This window comes from Schistocerca gregaria, chromosome 8 (genome assembly GCF_023897955.1).
Source record: "Schistocerca gregaria isolate iqSchGreg1 chromosome 8, iqSchGreg1.2, whole genome shotgun sequence".
NCBI classification, from domain to species: domain Eukaryota; kingdom Metazoa; phylum Arthropoda; class Insecta; order Orthoptera; family Acrididae; genus Schistocerca; species Schistocerca gregaria.
The window spans coordinates 162,854,872-162,877,272 of NC_064927.1; the positions used below are offsets into that span (position 1 = coordinate 162,854,872).

At 39.6% G+C, this 22,401-nt stretch overlaps 1 protein-coding gene across 1 annotated transcript in view; it reads right to left on the bottom strand.

Moving 5' to 3' along the window:
* The window catches only part of LOC126284984 (clathrin heavy chain), a 137,536-nt gene that overhangs the window by 23,163 nt on the left and 91,972 nt on the right, over nucleotides 1-22,401 (bottom strand). The window contains exons 14-17 of the mRNA XM_049984274.1: nucleotides 16,641-16,798; nucleotides 8,963-9,109; nucleotides 2,112-2,330; nucleotides 1,640-1,905 (exon numbers count right to left, since the gene is read on the bottom strand). Of these exons, the coding sequence (XP_049840231.1) occupies nucleotides 1,640-1,905; nucleotides 2,112-2,330; nucleotides 8,963-9,109; nucleotides 16,641-16,798 (790 nt within the window). The remainder of the gene's footprint in view (nucleotides 1-1,639; nucleotides 1,906-2,111; nucleotides 2,331-8,962; nucleotides 9,110-16,640; nucleotides 16,799-22,401) is intronic.

The window sequence follows — 22,401 nt, forward strand, 5'->3', positions numbered from 1 at the left end:
TTTTCAGTAGCAGCAGAAATGTTGCAGCTGTGTAGGGCTAATCCAGATTATACTTCTTTATTTGTTACAAATTTAAAAATATATGCCACTAGTGCAGTATCTGTCAACCAAACAATTTTATTGTGTGCTGCATTGTTCTTAACCATTCAATAGTGAATGAAATATTCTGATGGGCTCAACTTCAGTATTAGCCCAAACAGAAGAAAAGTTTGCATCAGTACCTAAAGAGCTATGGTATCTTCCATTTCAGATACTACACACTCCAGCGGCAGAATATTTATGAACCACACAGGATTTGTCAGATTGTTATATAACAAAAAATGCATTGCCTTTAATTTGCCAGGAGAGAGCGAGTAATACACAGTATGCTCTTTTTTTAAAAAAGTTTATAGCCATTTCCAAGATGATTGTTAGGTTGAAAGTTAGTAAAGCTTAAACAAATGCACATGAATCTGGTAGCAATGTTATTTTCAATAAACGTATTTTCACTGGGCAGTTCTTTCCTAATGTCTCCAGTTCCAATATGGAGGATAGATTGGCATCCGACAGTACACCTAAAATTAAATTCCATACGCCCTCTACCATGCCCTATGCAGTTTTATTTCATTACACTACCACATACGTAATTTCGAGAAATTACAGAAGACTGAGGAATTGAAATTAGAAGTTAATACAATTGACAAAACTGCTTTTTGACATTTTGTGAAGAGTGTAACATTAACCTCTCACAATTTGCAACATTGTAAGTAACTTGAATTTCAGAAGAGGGGTTTGGCTCTATGGATCTGCAAAAGTTCACTACTCTTAAATTTATTGAAGTTCGTTAGTGTAAGCAAACTGCGTGAAATTCAAACTGCTTAGTGTTTATTTTAAACTTAGCATTCCTATCCTAGGTCAGAATATAGAGAAGGACCAAACAAAGAACCAGACCGTTTTCTATTACAATATCATCTTGTGGGGTTAACATAACTGTCAAAGTTGGTTGCCCGCTTTGATCTCACAGTATGTTCTTTCCTAATGTTTCACTAGTGTGAAGTACTATTTATAGGTACTTCTGACACTACAGGAACTTACACATGTTCTTTCTTTTGGTCTACTGCCATACACAATATTTTAAGGCACAGGTGGGCAAATGGCAGCCCACACCTGGCATAAAGAACTTTTGGGTACACATAGAACCAGTCTTCTCAAAAGATATGTTTTGAGGTATATTTTGTTGGCTTGGCATGCCACAGCAATACAGTACCTATAAACATTAAAGTCACACACACTATAGCTTTGAACGAGCTTTTTATCATTATAATTCATCACATGTTATTAAGTGTAAATATATGATGAAAATGGAAACATGTTGTGACAGTGTGCACAATGCAGAACAATTCAAAATGACAACACCTCAAACATTCTCAAAATAAATCAACTTATTTTTCTAATCTGATGTATCTGCAAAATAATCTGACCAAATTTCACGTAATTAAACTGAAATGTGACAATCTACATGGAATTGAAAATACTAAGCAAATGCTTCCAAAATGAAAAAGCTAATATGGCAAGACGGTGCTTTGACTGGGCCTGTTAAAATGCAAACCATTAAGCTCTGACAAGCTGTATTAGTAGTCCGACATCAAATATATCTTACTTTAAGAATCTTTCAGGATTATTGTTGCTATCTATGTAGATCTTCGCCAGGGCATTGTGTGTAGCTGGTTCTACACAGCCCTCATGAACACGAGATTCAAGCCATGGCAGAAGCAATTTCAGTCTGTTCCGTTTTTCAACTTCTTCTACCAATTCATCTGTGGAAAACTGCCCACGGACAACCAATATCAAGTTCTTTATAATATCTTCTGAACAGTCCACATCTAAAAGCCCTCCAACAACAACTGGCAACCTTGATGGATTCACCTGGAAGTTTAAACATTGCCATAAAAAGCAAAATTTAATTTTGTCATTAGTGTATTATAAGTTAAATACTGCCACTTTCCATCTTTAAATATAGGTTATGTAAGAGACTTTACAACTGACCACATAAAATAATTAATTATAATAAGTACACTGAAACACTTTTGTACACTTTACACCACTATTAGAAAACAGATGTCTTAGTTTACCTTTTGCACATATATTTCGATGTACTTCTGTAAGTTGTTGCGATAAAGATATAGCACCAAATCGTGGACGAAATCAAATCTATCACAAACAATGATCAATGGCAACTGGTCAGTAAGCTTTGCTTCTTTTAAGAAGTTTTTAACACGTTCTGCATTATAACAATTAGACTCTCTGCAGATACGTTCCACTTCTTTTATTTGACCAGTCTTGCACGCAGCCTGCAAAACCAAACAACAAATAAAGTACTTACATAATCTTTACATTTCTTGATAATTATAGTCTTGACATCTTAATATTAACGTAACTATATTTTACAGAACACCATACATTAAGGTATTCCAGCCTGTAAAACTACACTGAGCTTTTCCTTCTTGCTTGATGATTTACACGATGTTCTATAATTTTACTTTTATTAGATCAGTATTAAAACTTGGAATTTTTATGTAATTATTTTAAACTTGGCTGTGTCTTAATTATGGACATAGAAGTGTTTTGCCCCTCTATGGAATTTGTATTACTTTTTAATTTCCTCCTGGCTGATTTCTTTATCAATCCTATATTTACTAACTACAACTGCATTAACAGCTGATAAGATTCTCTTACAAACATATTTCTGCACATACTGTAATTCAGTACTTTGTGAGTGACCAAATAAGCTTGCATGTTATAGTAATGGCACAGCTGTTTTACAAAGTGGTCAAGGATGTAAATCTGTGATATCAAAGTACTTGTAGATGGTAACCTTTTCAGGATCTGCTTTTATATCTTGGTCCTTTATGCCAGCAGTTATTTTAATTTTGTTCCTTTGAAGTTCCTCAGCTGTATATTATATGTAAATGCCTTAAACATTTGGCCTCATTCTATGTGCAAGAAGACATGCTTCGGTTCTCTCTATGATGTATTCTAATTTTAGATAATTATACTGAAGAATTCTTTACGGATATTACACTCTGGCATTTGTCAGAATCTAAGTCATGTCGTAAAATCTAATGATTTATTTACTTCTCTGAAGGTCACCTAACAATGTGGAAGGTTATTTGTGTACCACCCTCACTCCCATCCCACATTTCCTGTCCATGTCACAAAACAGTTCATGGGAAGAATGAATGTTGGTATGCTTTCATGTGAACTTTAATCTCTAATTTTATGTTCCCAAGATCTACATGGAGGAAAGAATATTATGAATTGTCTCTTCTAGGAACACACACACTGAATTTTAACAGTAAACCGCACCATTACAGAGAATGCCTCTTGCAGCACCTGCACAACACTTTTGCATTTACTATATGAATTTTTATATAAAGGCATTTCTCTTTATCAGTCTTACCTAGCACAGATCATGGACAGACAAGCAAATATTTAAGTACTGGGTGAATGAGAATTTTGTATGTTTTAGTTTGACTACACTTCCTGAGCATTCTTCCAATTAATCTGTGTGGCATATGCCTTTCCTGTTACTAGTTTTATTGGTCATTGCACTTTAAATTGCTCTGTACACATACTCAATATTTAATGAACACAACTACTTTCCGTGGCTTCGGCAATCTTTTTATTATAGAACAATGGATCTTACAGCTTGTTTATGTGCACTACTTTATATCTATTTATGTAGAGATGTCAACTGCAAATTCTGGCACTAACAGTTCTAGATGCAATCCTTGAAAAGTATCACAGAACTACTTCTGTTAATAACTAGTTATTTTTATGTATTCCAGGAACTAATTGCCCTTTAAACATTCCTTGTGGTACATTCAAAGAATCTTAAGATTTCTCAGCATTAAGAACATCATGGTGTGTTAATTTTCTTCATGTGGGGTACCACTGTTTCTGAAGAGCAGGGATGGAAAACCTCAATTTGTCCCAACACTTGTGTTTGCTAGAAACTCTTCAGACGAATCTCACAACTTGTCGTATTCCATATGCTCATATTTTGTTCTTTAGGCAGCAGTGTGGAGCTGTATCCAAGGCCTTAAGTCACAAAGCACTGCAGCATATACCTGGATGCTGCTATCTACTGCTTTGTGTGTCCCATGATTCAACAGCTGGGATTCTTATGATCAATTATGCTACCCATGTTGAAGCCAAAAAATGAAATTTTCAGAGTCCATAAATGTCTTAAGTGAGTGCGAATAGTTTTGGGCATCTGTTCTCACAGTCCTCTAATATAGTTACGACTCATGCCTTTTCAAATCACAACAAATAATTTTGCTACAGTGCACTGCTATTAGAGCATGTGAAAGAATCTGACCCATGTTTATGGACAATCTTGGTATCCCATCTGGTCTACTGTCCACACAAAGTTGACATACTGTGCAACAGCTCACTAGAGTGACTAAAGACATTTCCCATTTACGGTCACTCAAATCAGCCACCACACAGTGTTAAAAGTTTGCGTGGACAGTAATGGCCTTACCTCTTACGAGATCATAGTTTCTTTTGATTCTGTGGTTGCTTATATTTGTGTTTGCCAATGATGAGCATATGGCAATTTCGAGGAGGAACCGCACTACGATCTTCCTCTGTGTAACAGGTTAGGAAAACTGTTAGTAGTACTACAGCCTTCTCTCTGTTCATCCTATGCTTTGATACCATTATGATCGCAGTGTGTGTACAGATAGCTTTGATCCATTTATTGATTTTGCTTTAGAACAAAACTTCTCGGGGTTTTCTGTGGAGTCAGTACGTAGAATTTACTTTCAAATTACTTGAAAGCTTCAATGCATGGCTGGCTATATTTGTTTACATTTCTTTTTGGTTTTGTTCATGTATGTTAATATTTTATTACATTTACATTGGAAAGGAAGCTCCTATTATGTACTAGCTTTCTAAAATGGCTGACTAACGATGGCAGCTGTATTCCATTCCTTCCAACTCTGCTTGGCACATATCTGTCTAAGGCATATTGTACAATACTTTTAAGCTTTGTCCATTGATTCTCAACCTTGGCAGTAGTGGAGACTAAATTTTCATGTTGACCTCTCGAGTAATCTGTATTATATGCACATCAAAAAGAGTTTGTCATCACCCACGTAGCCTGAACTCCTGAAGATAAACATTGACTCGTGATTTTCTCGCTGGCAGTCCCTTTGACTGTTCTAAGATGTCACTAAACTCACCTAAAGATGTAAACAACCATGTATGAGCAGCATGTATGAGCAGCATGTAATAAATGGGGGTGGGGGATCCAACAGCCGATCAGTTCCAGTCATTTCATTAGGAAGGAGGTACACTGCTTGTGTTGTCTGTAGTTCAACCAGGCCTGGATGGTAAATACTACGATTCGATTGCGGCCTCATTGTTTATTTTGTGCCAGGAAGGGCTCTCAACAAGGGAAGTGTCCAAGCGTCTCAGAGTAAATCAAAATGATGTTCGGACATGGAGGAGATACAGAGAGACAGGAATTGATGACTTACTTCGCTCAGGCCGCCCAAGGGTTACGACTGCAGTGGATGACCACTATCTACGGATTGTGACTGATGAACATTGACAGCAACAACACCATGCTGAATAATGATTTTCACGCAGCCACAAGACATCATGTTACGACTAACAGTGCACAATAGGCTGCATGATATCCAACTTCACTCCTGACGTCCATCTTTGCAACCACGATACCATGCAGCATTGTACAGGGGGTACCCAACATGTCGAATGGATCACCGAGGACTGGCACCACGTTCTCTTCACCGATGAGTATCACGTGTATCTTTAACCAGACAATCATCGGAGACATGTTTGGAAGCAACCCAGTCACGTGTTATGTGGAACCAACACACGCCATTAGTGTGCTACTAATATGTGAATAGCCACAGGCAGGGAAAGAAAGACTAATTTGGATGCTCAGGAGAAGTACGAATGTGTGCAGCGTAACTGTCGAGCAGTTGTGCACATCTGATCTGCAATGGAGGGACCCAAGTCTCCAACAATACACTGGTCACCAGACTCTTCCTAAAGCTCCTGTCGCAAGTCTAACCCCATAGTGTTGCACGGGCCTGAGAAAATTCGATGCTGAGGGTGCTGCCGAACCATAAACCACACTTCCATAGTCAATTCAGGATTGGACAAGGGCTCTGTCGAGTCACAGCAGCATAGAGCAATCTGCACCCCAATTGGTGCTGCTGGGCCAATGAAAGACATTGAGATGATGCTAGTACTTTTGCTTAAGCTGACGGAGATGAGGAAGCTAAGTCAATCGAGCATCAGAAACCAGTCCTAATAATCAATATGTCTCCACTACAGTCAGTGGAGTGTAATGAAGGTAAAGTTCTGAGTCCAGATGAACAGTATGACACTGACAGAACAGCATAACACACAACTGCAGCTGAAAACTGGAAACTGTGGGTGAGAGCCCATGATTGTGCTTCGTAGATGACCTCATGTAGGGGCCGCTCAGCAACACCCGTACTGGAGCAGCAGTACAAAATGCAGTAAAACGGGTAAGACATATGGCCGAACTTCCAACACAAAGCAACTAAGCGGATTAGGGATATAGGGCTTTACATCACAGCCTTACACTATCAGCTTTACCTTCTCGGGCAATGTATCACCCTTTAAGACCAAGACAAAGGCACCAGTGCTACCTGATTATCCATCTGACCCCAGTGGACAAGCTCGACAAAATTTACACCTCGACACTGAGTTGGCGCACAGCTCATTGTCAGACTGCAAAAGGAGGTTGCTGCAAAATATAATACCCTGCACCATATTTAAGCTCTCGGGGGCATGATGGTTATAGAAACATCACCCAGCTTGTCTGAAGTGAGTAACGTCCGTGACAAGGCAGACCCAAATTTGTCCTCTAAATGTTCAACTAAAAACTGAGGCTTCTTCAGCACTGTAACAAGGTACTGAGGCAAGCAAGAGCCGCTGACATTCTTAGGCTGATGTTCCTCCCATGGTGTGGCCATGGAGAACGATTTGGGGTCTTATGTGTGTTGAATTGAGCTCCTTAATGCTTAAAGACTGCTGATGGTTCACCACCAGCAAGAGAGGGACTGCATCGCATGTCATTCACCCTGATGCCACCCACTCCAACCAGGGCCCCTTCCCCAGCCACAGCTAAGGCCATCTGCAGGATGGGCATTACGGGGAGTCCCGTTGCCCCATGGGGATGGGCATCTACTCCTTGGCATATGTGTGAAGTTAACAACACAGGTATCAGCAGAGCAGTCCCTGTGTGGTCAGGAGGCTATAACCAACAGGTACATGGTGCTATTCCAATTTTCTGTACAGGTTCTGGAACACACTGAACTGAGGTGATCCAAAACTTTTGAAGTGTTTCTTGCCTCTCCTACTAAGCAGAAATATCTTCCTTTTATAATCTTGTTTGAAGTGATAGTTAGGCGTCTAATTTGAGCACACCATACTAATGCTGCATTTTTACATCTGCCACTGTGCTATTACAGTATCAACCTAACAGAACCGATCTGGAGCCAAGTTAAGGGATATGGACTGTGAAATGAGACCTAAGCTGCCACATGTACTGGAACTAACACACGCAGCTCTTTTCATGTCACTGCCGCATATTGGTGGGATATATAATGACGCTGCGTAAGAAAGAGGATGAAATGCGGTGCCATGGTACATTCATGGATTCTGTTGTTGATCAACTGGTTATCAATGCAGCAGATGACTGTTCCAGTACTGAAATTTATTTCTCGGATTCAGATATGGAAGTAGCTGAGAGTACCAGATTGACTGCAATTAATACCTTCAGTGGCTTCAGTATTCAACAATACGGTGAAATCCCTGCAGTATGCCTTTCCGTCAGATATTTCTCGCTCAGAATAGTTACCACGTAACTTAAGATCTTTTCATCATTCTTGTCTGTAATCAGGATGTTAGGCGAGAACATGATCTTTTTATGCTTTCAATCTGGTCGCTTAAGAAGCGTGTTGTATTGCTGGAAGCGACATTGTTTCTTTGGCCATCTCTTATGTACAAACTGCAACTGCTCACATCATTGCAGGCTAATTGGACCACTAGTTGGCCTGTGTTGTCCAAGCTTAAAGTGCCAGTAAAGCTGTTGTCCTGCACATTATTGCTCAGCCTATGTGTGTGAAATGCATAAAACATATCCTTATGATCATCCTTGACTGTAACACTCACAACTTTGCTTCCGCTCCACATGAAACGAAATCCAGTGAGATTCAAGCGAATGTGCAAGAATACAAGGTGTAAAGTTTACATGAGGTTTATTCTTATGATGAACATAATATAAGTGGGCATTGTTATTGTTTGTAAGCAAGACTATCTGGGACTTTTCCATAGACACTACTTCAGTTACCTAATGTATCATCTATCTCCGATTATGAGGAATGCTATTCTAATGAGTGATAATATTCCATGGCCAAATTTTGATTACATCTTATCAGGCCTGTGGAGGGATTTCTCTTACCAAAAAACTGGCACTGCTACAGCTGTCGTTGCTTACTGTGTAAAACACACCTGATCGAAGGGAGAGTCCTACAATTCCTACTGGTGCTCAATATCCATTTATCATGTGTACACTGCAGCATTTTAAGTTTGCAAAATCAAATGCTTTTATGTTGATGTCCAATACATGCACATACAGGCAATCCCATGCCATGCTGTTAATAAAATTATCAATGAGCTACTAATTCAAAATTAGTAGGAAATAGCCATGTCAGCAAAGGAAGCAATAAAAGTTGAAGACCATGATCTAAAGAAATTTAAACAGAATAAGCAATTAATGTCAAAAAACAGCAGGTTTGTTATTAAAGCAAAGGTAGACTTCATCTCTGGTTAATTGCATCACAGACTGTTAGTCAAATATGCCATTTAATCATTAGTCAGTGAACAATAAGTAAGAGAACTGTAAAACAATTACCTGAATGTATTTGAAGTGCACTTCTTGGTCCTGGCTGAAGTTTACTATTGAGCCCAGGAAGTAAAAAAGACCTTCATAGCTCTTGAATGACTCAAACAAATCAATAAGAGCTTTTGTTGTTAGTTGTTCGTGATATTTTGTGGCAATCTGAAAAAAGCAATGAACATGTAATGTGCATTCAATAATCAACTTTTGTTCTATGAGATAAAGGTTATATTTAAAACTATGTACCATATTTACTCGAACCTAAGCCACACTCTAAAAAGCCGCACCTGAAAAATGAGACTCGAAATAAAGAAAAAAACTTTCCCTAATCTAAGCCGCATGTGAAGTTTGAGACTCTACATTCAAGGGGGGAGAAAAGTTTTAGGCCACACCTCCAAATCGAAACAAAGTTGGTCCATTGTAATAAGAGACAATTTAGGTCAAATGAATGACTAAACAGCTACAGTAGTTTGGTTTGAGTCTTAAGCTTAGCAGTTAAGCTTTACCAGGTAGCCGTTGCTATGCATCAGGTGCTCCGTCCTTTCTCAGGTGCTTCGTCTGGCTTGAATCAATTGCTTATTTTGCTTTTATCTGGTAAGTTCTGTTTTCTTTGTTATAGGTGTTTACATCACTAAGCTGAAAATGCATTACTGTACTGTGTCATGCATTGTTTGTCGCATTCTGATAGTGCGTGTTTGCAGCCTGTCGCCACTCGCGGCATGGCTTGCTTGTGCGCGCGCTACCGCCGCTTACAATGTAAAAAAAGAGGAATCGTCTTATTAGCGAAGCAATGGCAAGAGACTGCTATTTTTTGTTACTTACACTGCTGCTTTCTTTGGTAATGATTAACAAGAACCAAATAATAGACTGTATGATAGAACATGTTCTGAACGAGAGTTAGGCGAAAATTATTCTCCGTTTGAAAATCTTTGCGACCGCTTCTTTAGTACATCAAATTCTGCACAGAAATTAGTCATCTTAGATTTAAAAATCTAGTCAGTTGCCATTCTTCATTTCTGACTATCACTATTAGGCATAAGAATAATACAAATATAAACATGACACGTTATGTATATTCTTCCACAATTCCCTTATGCTGTGTGGAACATTCACTTGGGCTTCCATGGCTCCTGTTTAGCTAGTGCAAGGCACCATGATGCACGACACCTAAGAAGTATCTTACACTGGTTGCAATCCATGTACACCACTTCAAGAAAAATCACATTTCCTGATGGGAGTAGCATTTTTCAACAAGACAATGTGCCACACCACACGAGTGGGAGAGTGATTGGAGTGGTTCAAGGAACACAGTGCGAAGTTTTGACTAATGTGCTGGTCTCCAATCTCACCAGATCTGAATCTCTGAACCTGACCGAACACATCTGGTATGTGATTAAGCCTATCAGAACTACTCCCCCTCCCCAGAATTTATGGGATTTTGTGCATGTGCATGCAGATTTGGTGCACAAACTCCAGAAACCTACCTAGGCCTCACTGTTTATGCCACAATGCACTGCTGCTGTTATCCAAGCCAGAGGTGGACTACTGGCTATTAGGTAAGTAGTCATATTCTAGCTAATCAGTGTAGTTTCACTGTCTCATGTTTGTACCACTACAAAATGAGTGGACCAACAACTCTTGCCAGCAACTAAAAATAAAAAAGCTTTAGATTTAAAGAACCCCGCAATAGGAGTTTTTTCATCCAACATCCAGTTACAGAGGAGCGAGAGAGCGAAGCAGCTTATGGGCATTGGCAAAGTTATCACCAACCTTATACTCATTAGAGCAAACCAATGTGACAAACCTAATTGTTTCACACTCACTCTGATCAACCACAAAATCAGTACCTCACAAACTAAAATGGAGGAAAAGTAATGGTAACTGTATGTGAGATTAAAATGCAAGTAAAACAAGAAAAGAACAAAGAAATGCACAGTGAATGTCCCTGACTGTCTACTTACAAAAATGTGTGTGAGCCTGTCATCCTGTTAACACATTAAGATATCTCCCTAAAAGCTTGTGAAAGATGTTTGACAATTCATGAAACTTTAAAACTCTGAACACATTCATTTGAACATTACTAAAAATAGATGACTAAGTCAGAAAATCCACCACAGCCCACTGGTTGGAAAATTAAAGTGAGCTGTACACCATAAGCACCACACACTGGAAGGTCCTCATACCAGAGTCAGAAGCCATGAACCATATGACTGTGGCCTACACAGAAACTCAATACGAAGGACCTCCTCTTTATGTGGCTGGAAGAAGGTACACCACAGCATATTTGTCAGCTTTATGATGCAGAGCTTACCGTGTCACTTCCCGCCACTCTTCTTCCCATCAACACACGACTTTGTACCTCAACAGCGAGGTAATTGCATGGAGGAGGATGGCACACTGAAGTAGCCAAGGATCAGAATACACCACCTAGGCTGCTAGATCTACCTTTTAGTTCCCCCCAAAACCCATGGGCCTAACAGAAAGACACCTCCCTCCCCAGTTGTTGTCTGAGGGGAGCATCCTTGATTTTCAGGGATTTCTTTATCTGCTGGGTCCCAATGGAGAGTGGACAGCACACTCAATCTGAACAGACAAGACATTAAGCACTGGAAGGCTGTCTCGTCAGGTCCAGTGCCCACAGGATTGCACAATTCTGCACTGAAGACAGTAAATTCTTGAGGCAGTCTGACCTTGAGGACATGATCTGGGAAACTGTAGAACAGCCAAGAGTCCCTCTGCTTTGATCTATCTGTAAAGAAAGCTATAAAATTGAGGTACTCATGAAATGTCTACATCCACATCCATACTCCGTAAGCCACCTGACTGTGTGGCTGGTTTTCTAAATTTCCTCAGTAGCTATTCACGAAAAGAACGCCTCCTTTCCTCTAGGGACTCCCACCAGAGTTCCTGAAGCATTTCCGTAACACTCGCGTGATTATCAAACCTACCAGTAACAAGTCTAACAGCCAGCCTCTGAATTGCTTCTATGTCCTCTCTCAATCCGACATGATAGGGATCCCAAACACTTGAGCAGTACTCAAGAATAGGTCGTATTAGTGTTTTGTAAACAGTCTGTTTTACAGATGAATCATATCTTCACAAAATTCTACCAATGACCCGAAGAAGACTATCCACCTTCACCACAACTGCCATTACATGCTTGTCCCACTTCGTAACGCTCTGCAATGTTACGCCCAAATATTTAATCGACGTGACTGTGTCAAGCGCTACACTACTGATGGAGTATTCAAACATTACGGGATTCTTTTTCCTATTCATCTATAATAATTTACTTTTATCTATATTTAGAGTTAGCTGCCATTCTTTACACCAATCGTAAATCCTGTCCAAGTCATTTTGTATCCTCTTACAGTCACTCAACGACAACACCTTCCCATACACCACAGCATCATCAGCAAACAGCTGCAAATTGCTATGCACCCTGTCCAAAAGATCATTTATGTAGATAGAAAACAACAGCGGACCTACCACACTTCCCTGGGCCACTCCAGGTGATACCCTCACATCTGATGAACACTCACCATCAAGGTCAACATGCTGGGTTCTATTACTTAAGAAGTCTTAGAGTCACTCTCATATTTGGGAACCAATCCCATATGTTTGTACCTTAGTTAGGAGTCTGCAGTGGGGCACAGAGTCAAACGTTTTCCTGAAGTCAAGGAATATGGCATCTGTCCGATACCCTTCATCCATGGTTCGCAAGATATGTGAAAAAAAGGGTGAGTTGCATTTCACAGGAGCGATGCTTTCTAAAGCCGTGCTGATGCATGGACAGCAACTTCTGTCTCAAGGAAATTCATTATATTCGAACTGAGAATATGTTCGAGAATCCTGCAACAAACCGATCTTAAGGATATTGGTCTGTAGTTTTAAGGAGCAGTCCTTCTACCCTTCATATATACAGGCGTCACCTGCACTTTTTTTCCAGTCCCTCGGGACTTTATGTTGGGCAAGAGATTCGCGATAAATGCAAGCTAAGTAAGGAGCCAATGCAGTAGAGTACTCTCTGTAAAACCGAATTGGAATCCCATCAGGACCTGGCGATTTATTTATTTTCAACCCATTCAGCTGCTTCACAACCCCAGGGATGTCTATCACTATGTCCTCCATACGGCAATCTGTACAAGACGTAAACGGCAGTATGTTTGTACGATCCTCCTGTGTGAAAGATTTCTCAAATGCTTAATTTAAAATTTCAGCTCTCATTTTGCTGCCTCCTGTTGCCAGGCCAAACTGATCAGTGAGTGACTGGAATGAAGCCTTCGACCCACTTACCGATTTTACGTAAGATCAGAATTTCCTTGGGTTTCCAGCAGGATCTTTTGCTAAGGTATGACAGTGGTAGTGGTTGAATGCTTCGTGCATTACTCTTTTTACAGCAGCACAAATTTAACTTTTGCCTGTCCTCATTCTCACTATCTTTCTTGTACCATGAGTGCAACTGCCTTTGCTTCCTGAGCATTCTCAGAGTTGTGCTGTTAAACTGGTCTTTTCGATCTGTAACCAACTTTTTCGGCACATATTTGTCCAATGCGTGATTTACAATGTGTTTAAAATTTCCCGTAATTCTTCCACTTCCATCGTACCAGAAGTAAATGAAGTTAATTCATTTACTAAGTGGGATGCTAACAACTGCTTATCTGCTCTTTCTAGTAAGAATACTCTCGTAGCCTTCTTGACTAACTTTTTAGCTTTCGTAACCACAGTCTTAATGACAACATCATGATCACTAATCCCTGTCTCAACACTGACACCGTCTATGAGGTCTGGTCTGTTCGTGGCTATCAGATCTAAAATATTTCCATTATGCTGCTGAAGACAGTCTTCGGATAGTGTGTTCAAAAGTAATTCACGCAACAGCTTCTCTGTACCACCTGTAATGAATCCATAGACATCCCAGTCTTTACTAAATAGGTTGAAGTTGCCTCAGACTACTATAGCATGATCCGGGTACTTCTGTACTCCAGAAAGTAGCTCCCTTTGAATGATTCTAGAACTGTTACAGTGGAGGCTGGTGGCCAGTAATAACAGCCAACAATTAACTATTTCCCCTAGCCCTGTCAAAACGTGTCCAGATAACTTCACAATCACAAATCTCAGTAGACATTTTTTTCAACTTCAATGAAGACACCACCTCCTGCAGTGTCTAATCTGTCTCAGATACACGTTCCAAACCTCACTAAGTATTTCGTAACTTCCTATCTCAGGTTTTAGCCAGGTCTCAGTCCTGAGAATAACTTGTGCGCCACACGCTTCCTGGAGGGCAGTAAATTCAGGAACTTTATTTCGAACACACTGAAAATTTACTGCTAATATCTTGATAGCTGAAGTGTCTTTACACTGAGTGCGTCCCGATTCTTGCCTGCACATCGACTGGTGATTTTATCAGGACACCTCTCACTACTGCCTAGCCTAAAAACCCCGATGTGCACAGCACAAGTATTCTGCTACCCGAGTAGCCGCTTCCTTTGTGTAGTGCACCCCTGACCTATCTGGGTGTATCCTACAATTCCCCACCCAATAGCTCAAGTCTAGAAATCTGTAGCCAAGACCATCACGAAGTCGACAAAGCCTCTGGATGAAACGGCTCCAAATCAAAGGCCCCGATCCACTCTGGAAACGATGCTGCAAATAGAGAGTTCTGCTTGCACCCAGCACGCAAGGCCAGCAATCTGCACCAAATCCGCCAGCTGCATTTAAGAACTGAGGCTCGCCTCAGAACCCAAGCGACAGGCATCATTGGTGCCGACGTGAGCAACTACTTGCAGATGACTGCACCCCATATGCTTGATAGCCGCAGGCAAGGCCGCCTCCACATCTTTGATGAGAGGGATTTACTTTGACACTGCTGATAAATGTAAAAGCATGCAGTACTGGATTTCATCGTAGCCGGTTGCAGTATCACAAGCCTCTGACAGTGCTAATTCTATCTTCCACATGGAGAAAAGAATTTTAAGACAATCTTGGGATCTGTAATCCAACTTGCCCCTATCTGCAGTCACACAATAGTGGCAAAATGCCAGCTCTTGACTAGCATTGGCATTAGCTTTCACAAAATGCTATGTCAGTGTCCGAGTGATGTATCCGGAACGTCTGCATGGCTTCCCATATTTTTGTATAACTGGATCGATTTACAGACCAGGAACACTTGCCATGACCTTTCCTTGTTTGTAACTTCACATTGAGCCTTAGGTCTTGAGACTACAGGCTATGTGATTGCTATCAGACAGGATTTAAACTGACACCTGGCCTGGCTTGCTGAATGGCATTCATCTGTCCAACAAGGTACAGGTTACCTCCCAAGATGAGTTGAGAACTTTGGGATTTTCCAGAGTTAGTGCTCCCACAGGACATAGTTTGTTGAGGCTATTTTAAAATATTTAAGAACTTTTTAATCATGACTAGTACACAGCCATTTCTTTGCTATGTGTTACCAATTTAAAAAAAAAAACAGGAAATAATTGTCAGAATTGTTGGTCTTAATCACGGCAATGTGATAATGTCACCACAGTTTTAGGCTAACATAGCCTCCTGTCAATGTAGTGGCAACTTTCAGCACTGTGGTTCAAACACTGCATCACTGATGCCAGCTGTCTGTATCACTTGAATTACCAGACAGAAAAGTAAGATGTCAGACATCACTAGAATTCTTTATACGAAGTCGTTCTATAGGCCTACATAATTTGTAGGGTGAGTCGGTTCACAAGTCATTGGAAGGTAGAAACCAAACACACAATTTTGGACGTGCCCAGGAAAGTATATTGCACATTTGGCTACTTTAATTTTTTTATCTTTAGTGCACCTCCCACAAATTTTTGGCTTTTTCACGAAATAAATTCACATGGGCTAATAGTTATCTATCCATTAACAAGTGAACTATTGTGCTGCCTGCATTTAGCAGAAATGTGTGTATTAAACACAAACGTTCATATTGATTCATTTAAGTGAATTACAAACTGAAAATTTGTAAAAAATTTCGCGATTGTCTACGAAAGTGAATCAAATGTGAACAAGACATTTTTTATTTCTTTATTTGCTGTTACAATATAACTAAGTCGCCTTTGTCATCCTAAAATCATTAGCCTCTTAGTATCTCCCTGGATGATTCAACAAGACTGAACTCAGAAAAATAGGTCTGCACTGTAAAGAGGCTGGGCGAGAGGTATCTCCTTTCTTCCAGTTTCTGGCAAGGGAGCTGCAACATGGGGGCACAGATTGTCATGATGGAGACAAACTTATTTGTCGACTTGGTTATTCGCTGTGGCAAGTAACCTCATTCTAAAGGTTCCAGTAACATGCTGCAGTGATTGACCAGCAGCACCATGGGGAAAATCTGAGAGTGTGGCTAAAATTCATGGGGGAGGACTGAGAAGCAATAAGATATGATATGACAGATTAAAGAAACTGAAATAAATTTACCGTACTTTTCAGACAACATTGTCACTCATATTCCTGAAGGAAAAGTGCTAGGGAAGAAAGGGGGGCAGTCTAGGAAAAAGTAGCAGGAAAACATGGAGTAGACTACTCCTAACATTGCCACCCATTCTGTGTACAAGTTGGTGGTATCCCCTCCCCCTTACCTCTTAGTCACACACACAGAATGTCGTCTTACATTTGATGCTTGCTTGTGAATCAGAAATCTCATTTCTAATACTGTTGTGTAGCTACTAACCTGGACACATATCTGCAAATTCTGCCTAATGTTTGCAGTCAGCATAGCTTTTAAGCATTCAAGTGAATCCTCCACAGAAAGGGTACCAAAATATCCAACAAGCCACTCTGGGTTCAGCAAGTGTGTGTGGACAACAGCTCGTTTTATGTCATACAGATCTGAAAAAAGAATATTACAGGTACAATTTTTTTTCACATGAGCACATATTGACAAAGTTAAAGAAAAATGTAGAAAAATCAGTGTGCAAAATACACCTTCAAAAGGGCATATGAAATATACTAGTCAAGTCTTGAGACAGCTCACAGCATTGTTGCCAGTTTTCAACTTTCTTCACAGCACTGAAGTCTGGCCCTTGAGATATTTACAAAATTGTGTAATATTACTGGTCAAGGTAGGCATCCGGAGCTGCCATGCCCAGCCCACTTTAACCGCCAAGGATCTACTTACACCAACTCAACTATAAACCAAATCATTTTAAAATAAATCTGTAAAGATTTATTAGAATGGTCATGGAATTTTTAGAAGTGAAAATTGTTAAACCTAGGATTGTATGACATCCCATTACAGCAAATTGTACCTTACAAAATATCAAAACTTCACTAACAGCAAGAAGTCACTTTGAGGCTATTAATGTTTAACTAGCTCAGATTTAAATGCATTTTGACAATATGCTAGTAGTATCAACCCTCACACTTTCTTGGCCATTTAGTGGAGACACTGATGCAAAAGTGAGTAAATTAAGGAACAATTTAGTTACACATTAAACAAAGACATCTAGTGCCACTAAAATAAGCAGTGCATAGTTTAATAAATCCAGAAAGAGTGCAATTATAAGACACTATTAAGGCAACAAAGAGGAAGTGAGGAAACAGACCATTCCTAACATTTCATTTTTGTGACAGCATAGTCAGGAATTATTTTTCTGTCTGAGATGATGTTTATTGTAGGAGAAGATACTGTCAGAAGCACAGGCTATGGTTATGTCCACAATGTTCACCATTTCAGAAAGTGAATATTTTCATGTTAATCGCATACTGAGATAACATGTCAAGCATAGCAGTTTTGTCTATGGGCTACTGCATAGTGTTATGATTAAAATTCAGATAAAATGTACATCTACATTCTACAAACCACCTTGAAGTGGATGTCTGGCTACAACCCACTGCACCACACATTAGGGTTGCTTCCTGTTTTATTCACATATGGAACATGAGAAGATCTACTGTTTAAAATGCCACGGTCTACACTGATTAAACAACATCTTTAGGGTGTGCATTATGGAGGTAGTTGTATATTCCTCAAATCATCACTTAAAATCCCTTCTTTTAACATAATGTATGCTTTCTCAGTATAGTTTGTGTCTTATACTAATTTGTGTATAAGTGTCTGCCAGTTTAGTTTCTTCTGCATCTGACTCACCCACTAATCAAACCACCCTGGGACTGGGGTGCTTCCTCTGTATCTGATCAATAATCCTTGTTAGCCTGATTTGGAACTTTTTCCACACACTAGCAATACTCGGATGGGACACACAAGTGCTTTGTGGACAATCCTTTGTAGGCCGACTGTATACTTAGTGTTCTACAACTAAATTTAGGCCTGTCACCTGCTTTACCTACAACTGAACCTATGTGATTACTTTCCCATTCTTACAAAATTTTACACCCAGCTACAGGTTACCAGAGTCGATAACTGCATCATCTGTTGAAAGTCTGACTGCAAGGTTATTGGTACATGACGAACTGTTGTCTATCACACTTCCCTAGGACACAAAAGTCAATGACATGACATCCAAGGTAATTTTGTGCATCCTCTTCACGTTAGTGACTGGACACTTACTTGTGACCCACTAATAGAATTTCTCTGGGTTTTGTAGAAGATATCCTCACAAAATTTTGCTACAGCAGTCGTTTAATGAATCATGCATTGCTCTCTACAGCGAAGTGTGTTGCATTCGCCACCTCTGAAGCCCAGTACTTTGTTTCATACCTATCATACACAGTAGCCCATTTCTTTACAGCATTTATGTATCATGGAGGGCTCTGATCATCAACGGTTTTATTTGGTATGTATTTATGCAGTACAAGGTCAACTTTTCTTTTAAACTTTAGCTACCATCCACCTACATGGTTCCTCTGGAGCTAAATATTTTTATTTCCTCACCAAGATGGCAAAACTTTTTTATAAACAAGGATAGTTTGCGACGTGTCTGGTAAATTTTCATGAAAGAAAGTATCATTTTTGTTGCAGCTTTTAGTTGGTGAGCTTCGTTAAAATTCTTTGTGATGCTAGGAATAAAATGTACAGCATACAATTCATTGTTGGCAGCTCTGAATTGGTCAGTGTGTTGACTTATTGAAAATGAAGGGCTGGACTGCAACCCAAATCAAGACAGACAAGGATGAACATGTGGATAATGCAAAATCAGTGACTACCACACAATTATTTTAAATGTGGTCTGACAACAATGAAGCACACTTCAGCAGACCAACTGAGGTCACCACAAAGAAAACTATTGACAAAATCCTATGTCAAAGTAATGCATGACCACCGAATAATTTGTCCGACTGCCAAGACTAGGCACCTCAATTTAGCAAGTGCATAACACCATGCACAGAAAATTTGCTATGAAGAAGCTGTGCGACATGTGGGTGCCATGATCACTCACCATCCACCAGAAGTGCATCCAGTCCAGCATTTCAACACAATGCCTGGTGATATTTACTCACCTATGAGTGACTGTTGCACTGATGTGCGACTTAATGAAACCTGGTCCATCACTATATACCAGAGTCAAAACAACAAAGAATGCTGATCGTGTGCTGAAGATGGCAAAGATCATTTCATCACCTGTTAAAGTGATGGCCACTTAAAAATTCCATGGAATAATCTTCACATTATTGGAAAAGGCAAAACCAGAAAGCAACTACTATGCTTCATTACTGGATCATTTGGAACTTTCATTGGCTGAACAGACTGCTGCTGGCACATTAAAAATTTTTTCACCAGAATAATGCTCCATCCCATACAGCAGTGGTAACAATGGCAACACTGCATGGATTGGGATTTGAATTGGTTCCTCATCCACCCTATTCACCACACTTGGTCCCAAGTGAATTCCTCCTGTTCCCTAACTTTAAACTTTGGTTCACTGAGAACAAATTTTAATCGTGCAGTTAATGTGTATTTTGCACAGTTTTTGACAGGTCCTATTTTTCCAGCAGAACATCTTTGAAGGAGACCGACGAGAAGTTAGACAAGTTTTACGAAACATTTTTCCTGTTTTTTTTACCAGACGTCTCAAACCATCCTCTCAGTTCACTGAGCATATGAAACTTTCCATCTATTTTAAGTGCCCTTTGATAACCAACGTTGCTGCAACTGTCTAATGGTTACTGACACCAGTTTCAATGTGGAAATCCTCAAAGAATCAGGTCTGTTTGTTGGTGACAGAAATAACTGACTTCCACAATTGGGGGAACTTCTGCACTACTGAACTTGGGATCTCTGAAACTTTTGGTTATAACATGGGACGGGTATAACTGTTGACAGAAGGACCCAATTTCAGCTTTATGCTCATCTTTTATAGTGCATCTTCCCCAAACAATTTCTCACACAGTTCCGGTTTCTATTGTAGTGGATTTTTTCTGTGACAAATGCACCATAAATTTCCCATTAGCCATTCCTTCGAAATAGGCTGAATTTTTTCCCCCAAAGAATCTCACTGCTTTCGGTTTGCATCAGATCATTAGGTAAATGAATACCATTACTCTCAAACAAAGGACACACTAGTTAAGTGCTCAAGAGGCACTAATGTTTCTTGTGTTGTATTTAACTGGCACATGGAGAGACATCTCTTACCAGTGGTACCTGCTAGCTACCACACCACCCAATGTGTGGAACGGCAGCATGAGCTATGACACTTGCCACCCACTTTACTGCAGCACCAATAAGGCATGAGGTACATTTTCTGTATGATATTTTCCCACATTTCATCCCCTTATGCAGTAACTATAATAAAAATGTCTATTAGCTTAATGTGTGATGCATTCTGCATTGCAAGTTATTTATGAAGTCTGCTTCATCTCAAACCAGCTGCCTCACAGCAGCCTTCTGCATTATCTCCATGCCCAGAAACTTTCCTCATGAAAGTGTGTTAGTGAAACCTATATCAAAATCTCTACAGAAGTTTTTGAGATTAGCACAAACGTATGAACAGATGCCACAGCTGGGGGACTTTGTATACATATGGATGTAAACTAATATAGACAACATTTGGCACAGTTGATGGTAGTCTTTTGAACCAATACTTCGTTTATGGTGCCATGCAGAAAATCTTTTTACCACAGTGATGATGAGAACCATTTATAATGTATTTCACACATTATTATTCTGGCTTTTTTGGCACATCAAGGATGAGCCAACTCCAAACATATTGACACTTCAGTTTAATTTTGCATAGGCACAGCTCACTCATTCTTGATGTATTTATTTTTGTTGGAGTTTCATCTACATATGGTATTCTTTATCTATAGTTTTTATAAAAAAACCATATGTAATGCAAATACAATAAGTAAGTTCTGTTTAACAGCAGTATTTAAGTAACTGGCAATAATTTGTCAAATTGTAGTCTATGATGCTGTACTTGCTCTACATGAAACTAACTCATGATTAGCCACTACATTTTATTTTGTATTGACACCTATTCACTGTGATAGGAAATTAAATTTTCCTTAAAAAGGAAAAGTATTAATGGCCGAGCTTATAATGACCAGATACTAATTTTATGCATATGTACATTAGCTGCAAACAGTAAATCTGGAAAGTGAATTCTATTTGAAGTGGCACTAAACACATCTTAAGTTTTTGCATTTCAGTAAAATTGTTGTTCCAGCTTTTTTTACTTTAGTAACTTTCAGATAATGTAATGCTATGCTTCCATAGTGTGTTTTGTAATAGGTTTACTTCTGTTACAGAAACTAATTCATTGTAGATTTATATTACTAAATGCTAATTTTCTGGTGAGCCCAAAAGTGTCCAGAGAAGGTCTTCAGTCCCTCAATCTAAGAATGGTGCATGCCAAAGTACAGATCTCCACTGAGACCTATTTCTGACCTAGATGAGAGATTCATAACAAAAGTGAGAAGGCCATCAACAAAATGGACTTTTTTGTATGGCCAATAATAAAAACAAGATGAGGCTTTTAACGAAGTCAGCAGGCTGCTCTGCACGCAATGGGAAATTTACCACCCCTGATCTATTACTATCCTGAAGAGTGCAACATGCAGAATAGAGAACTGGGTGCAGCAGAAAGGAGGCAAACTGATGAAACAGAGCAAAATAAGGATGAAAGAATAGCCTGGTCATGCAGGTAGTGTGTGATCCCCAGTCACCTTACCACTGCTCTGGAAGTAAGTCAAAACCTTATGACTGAAAACAAAAACCACCTTCACAAAGAAGAACCAGGTAGACAATCCATGAATTGACCACCAACATCAGAAGCAGTGAGTATGGAAGTCTGTACTCATCATGGAGGACTAACAGGATAGGGGCATTCCATCAAGGTATGAGCTACTGTCTTACAAGGCTCCACATTAAAAATGTGAGGATGGCTCATTACACAACAGAAAACTATGGAATAACCTAGTATGACAAAAGTGGAGACAGCATAGGACCGCTGATTCCTTCCAGAAGTGGAAGGAGGAGTGCCATGCTGCACTAATGTCCTTGATTATCTGTTGTCAGAAGGGGCAGTAACTTA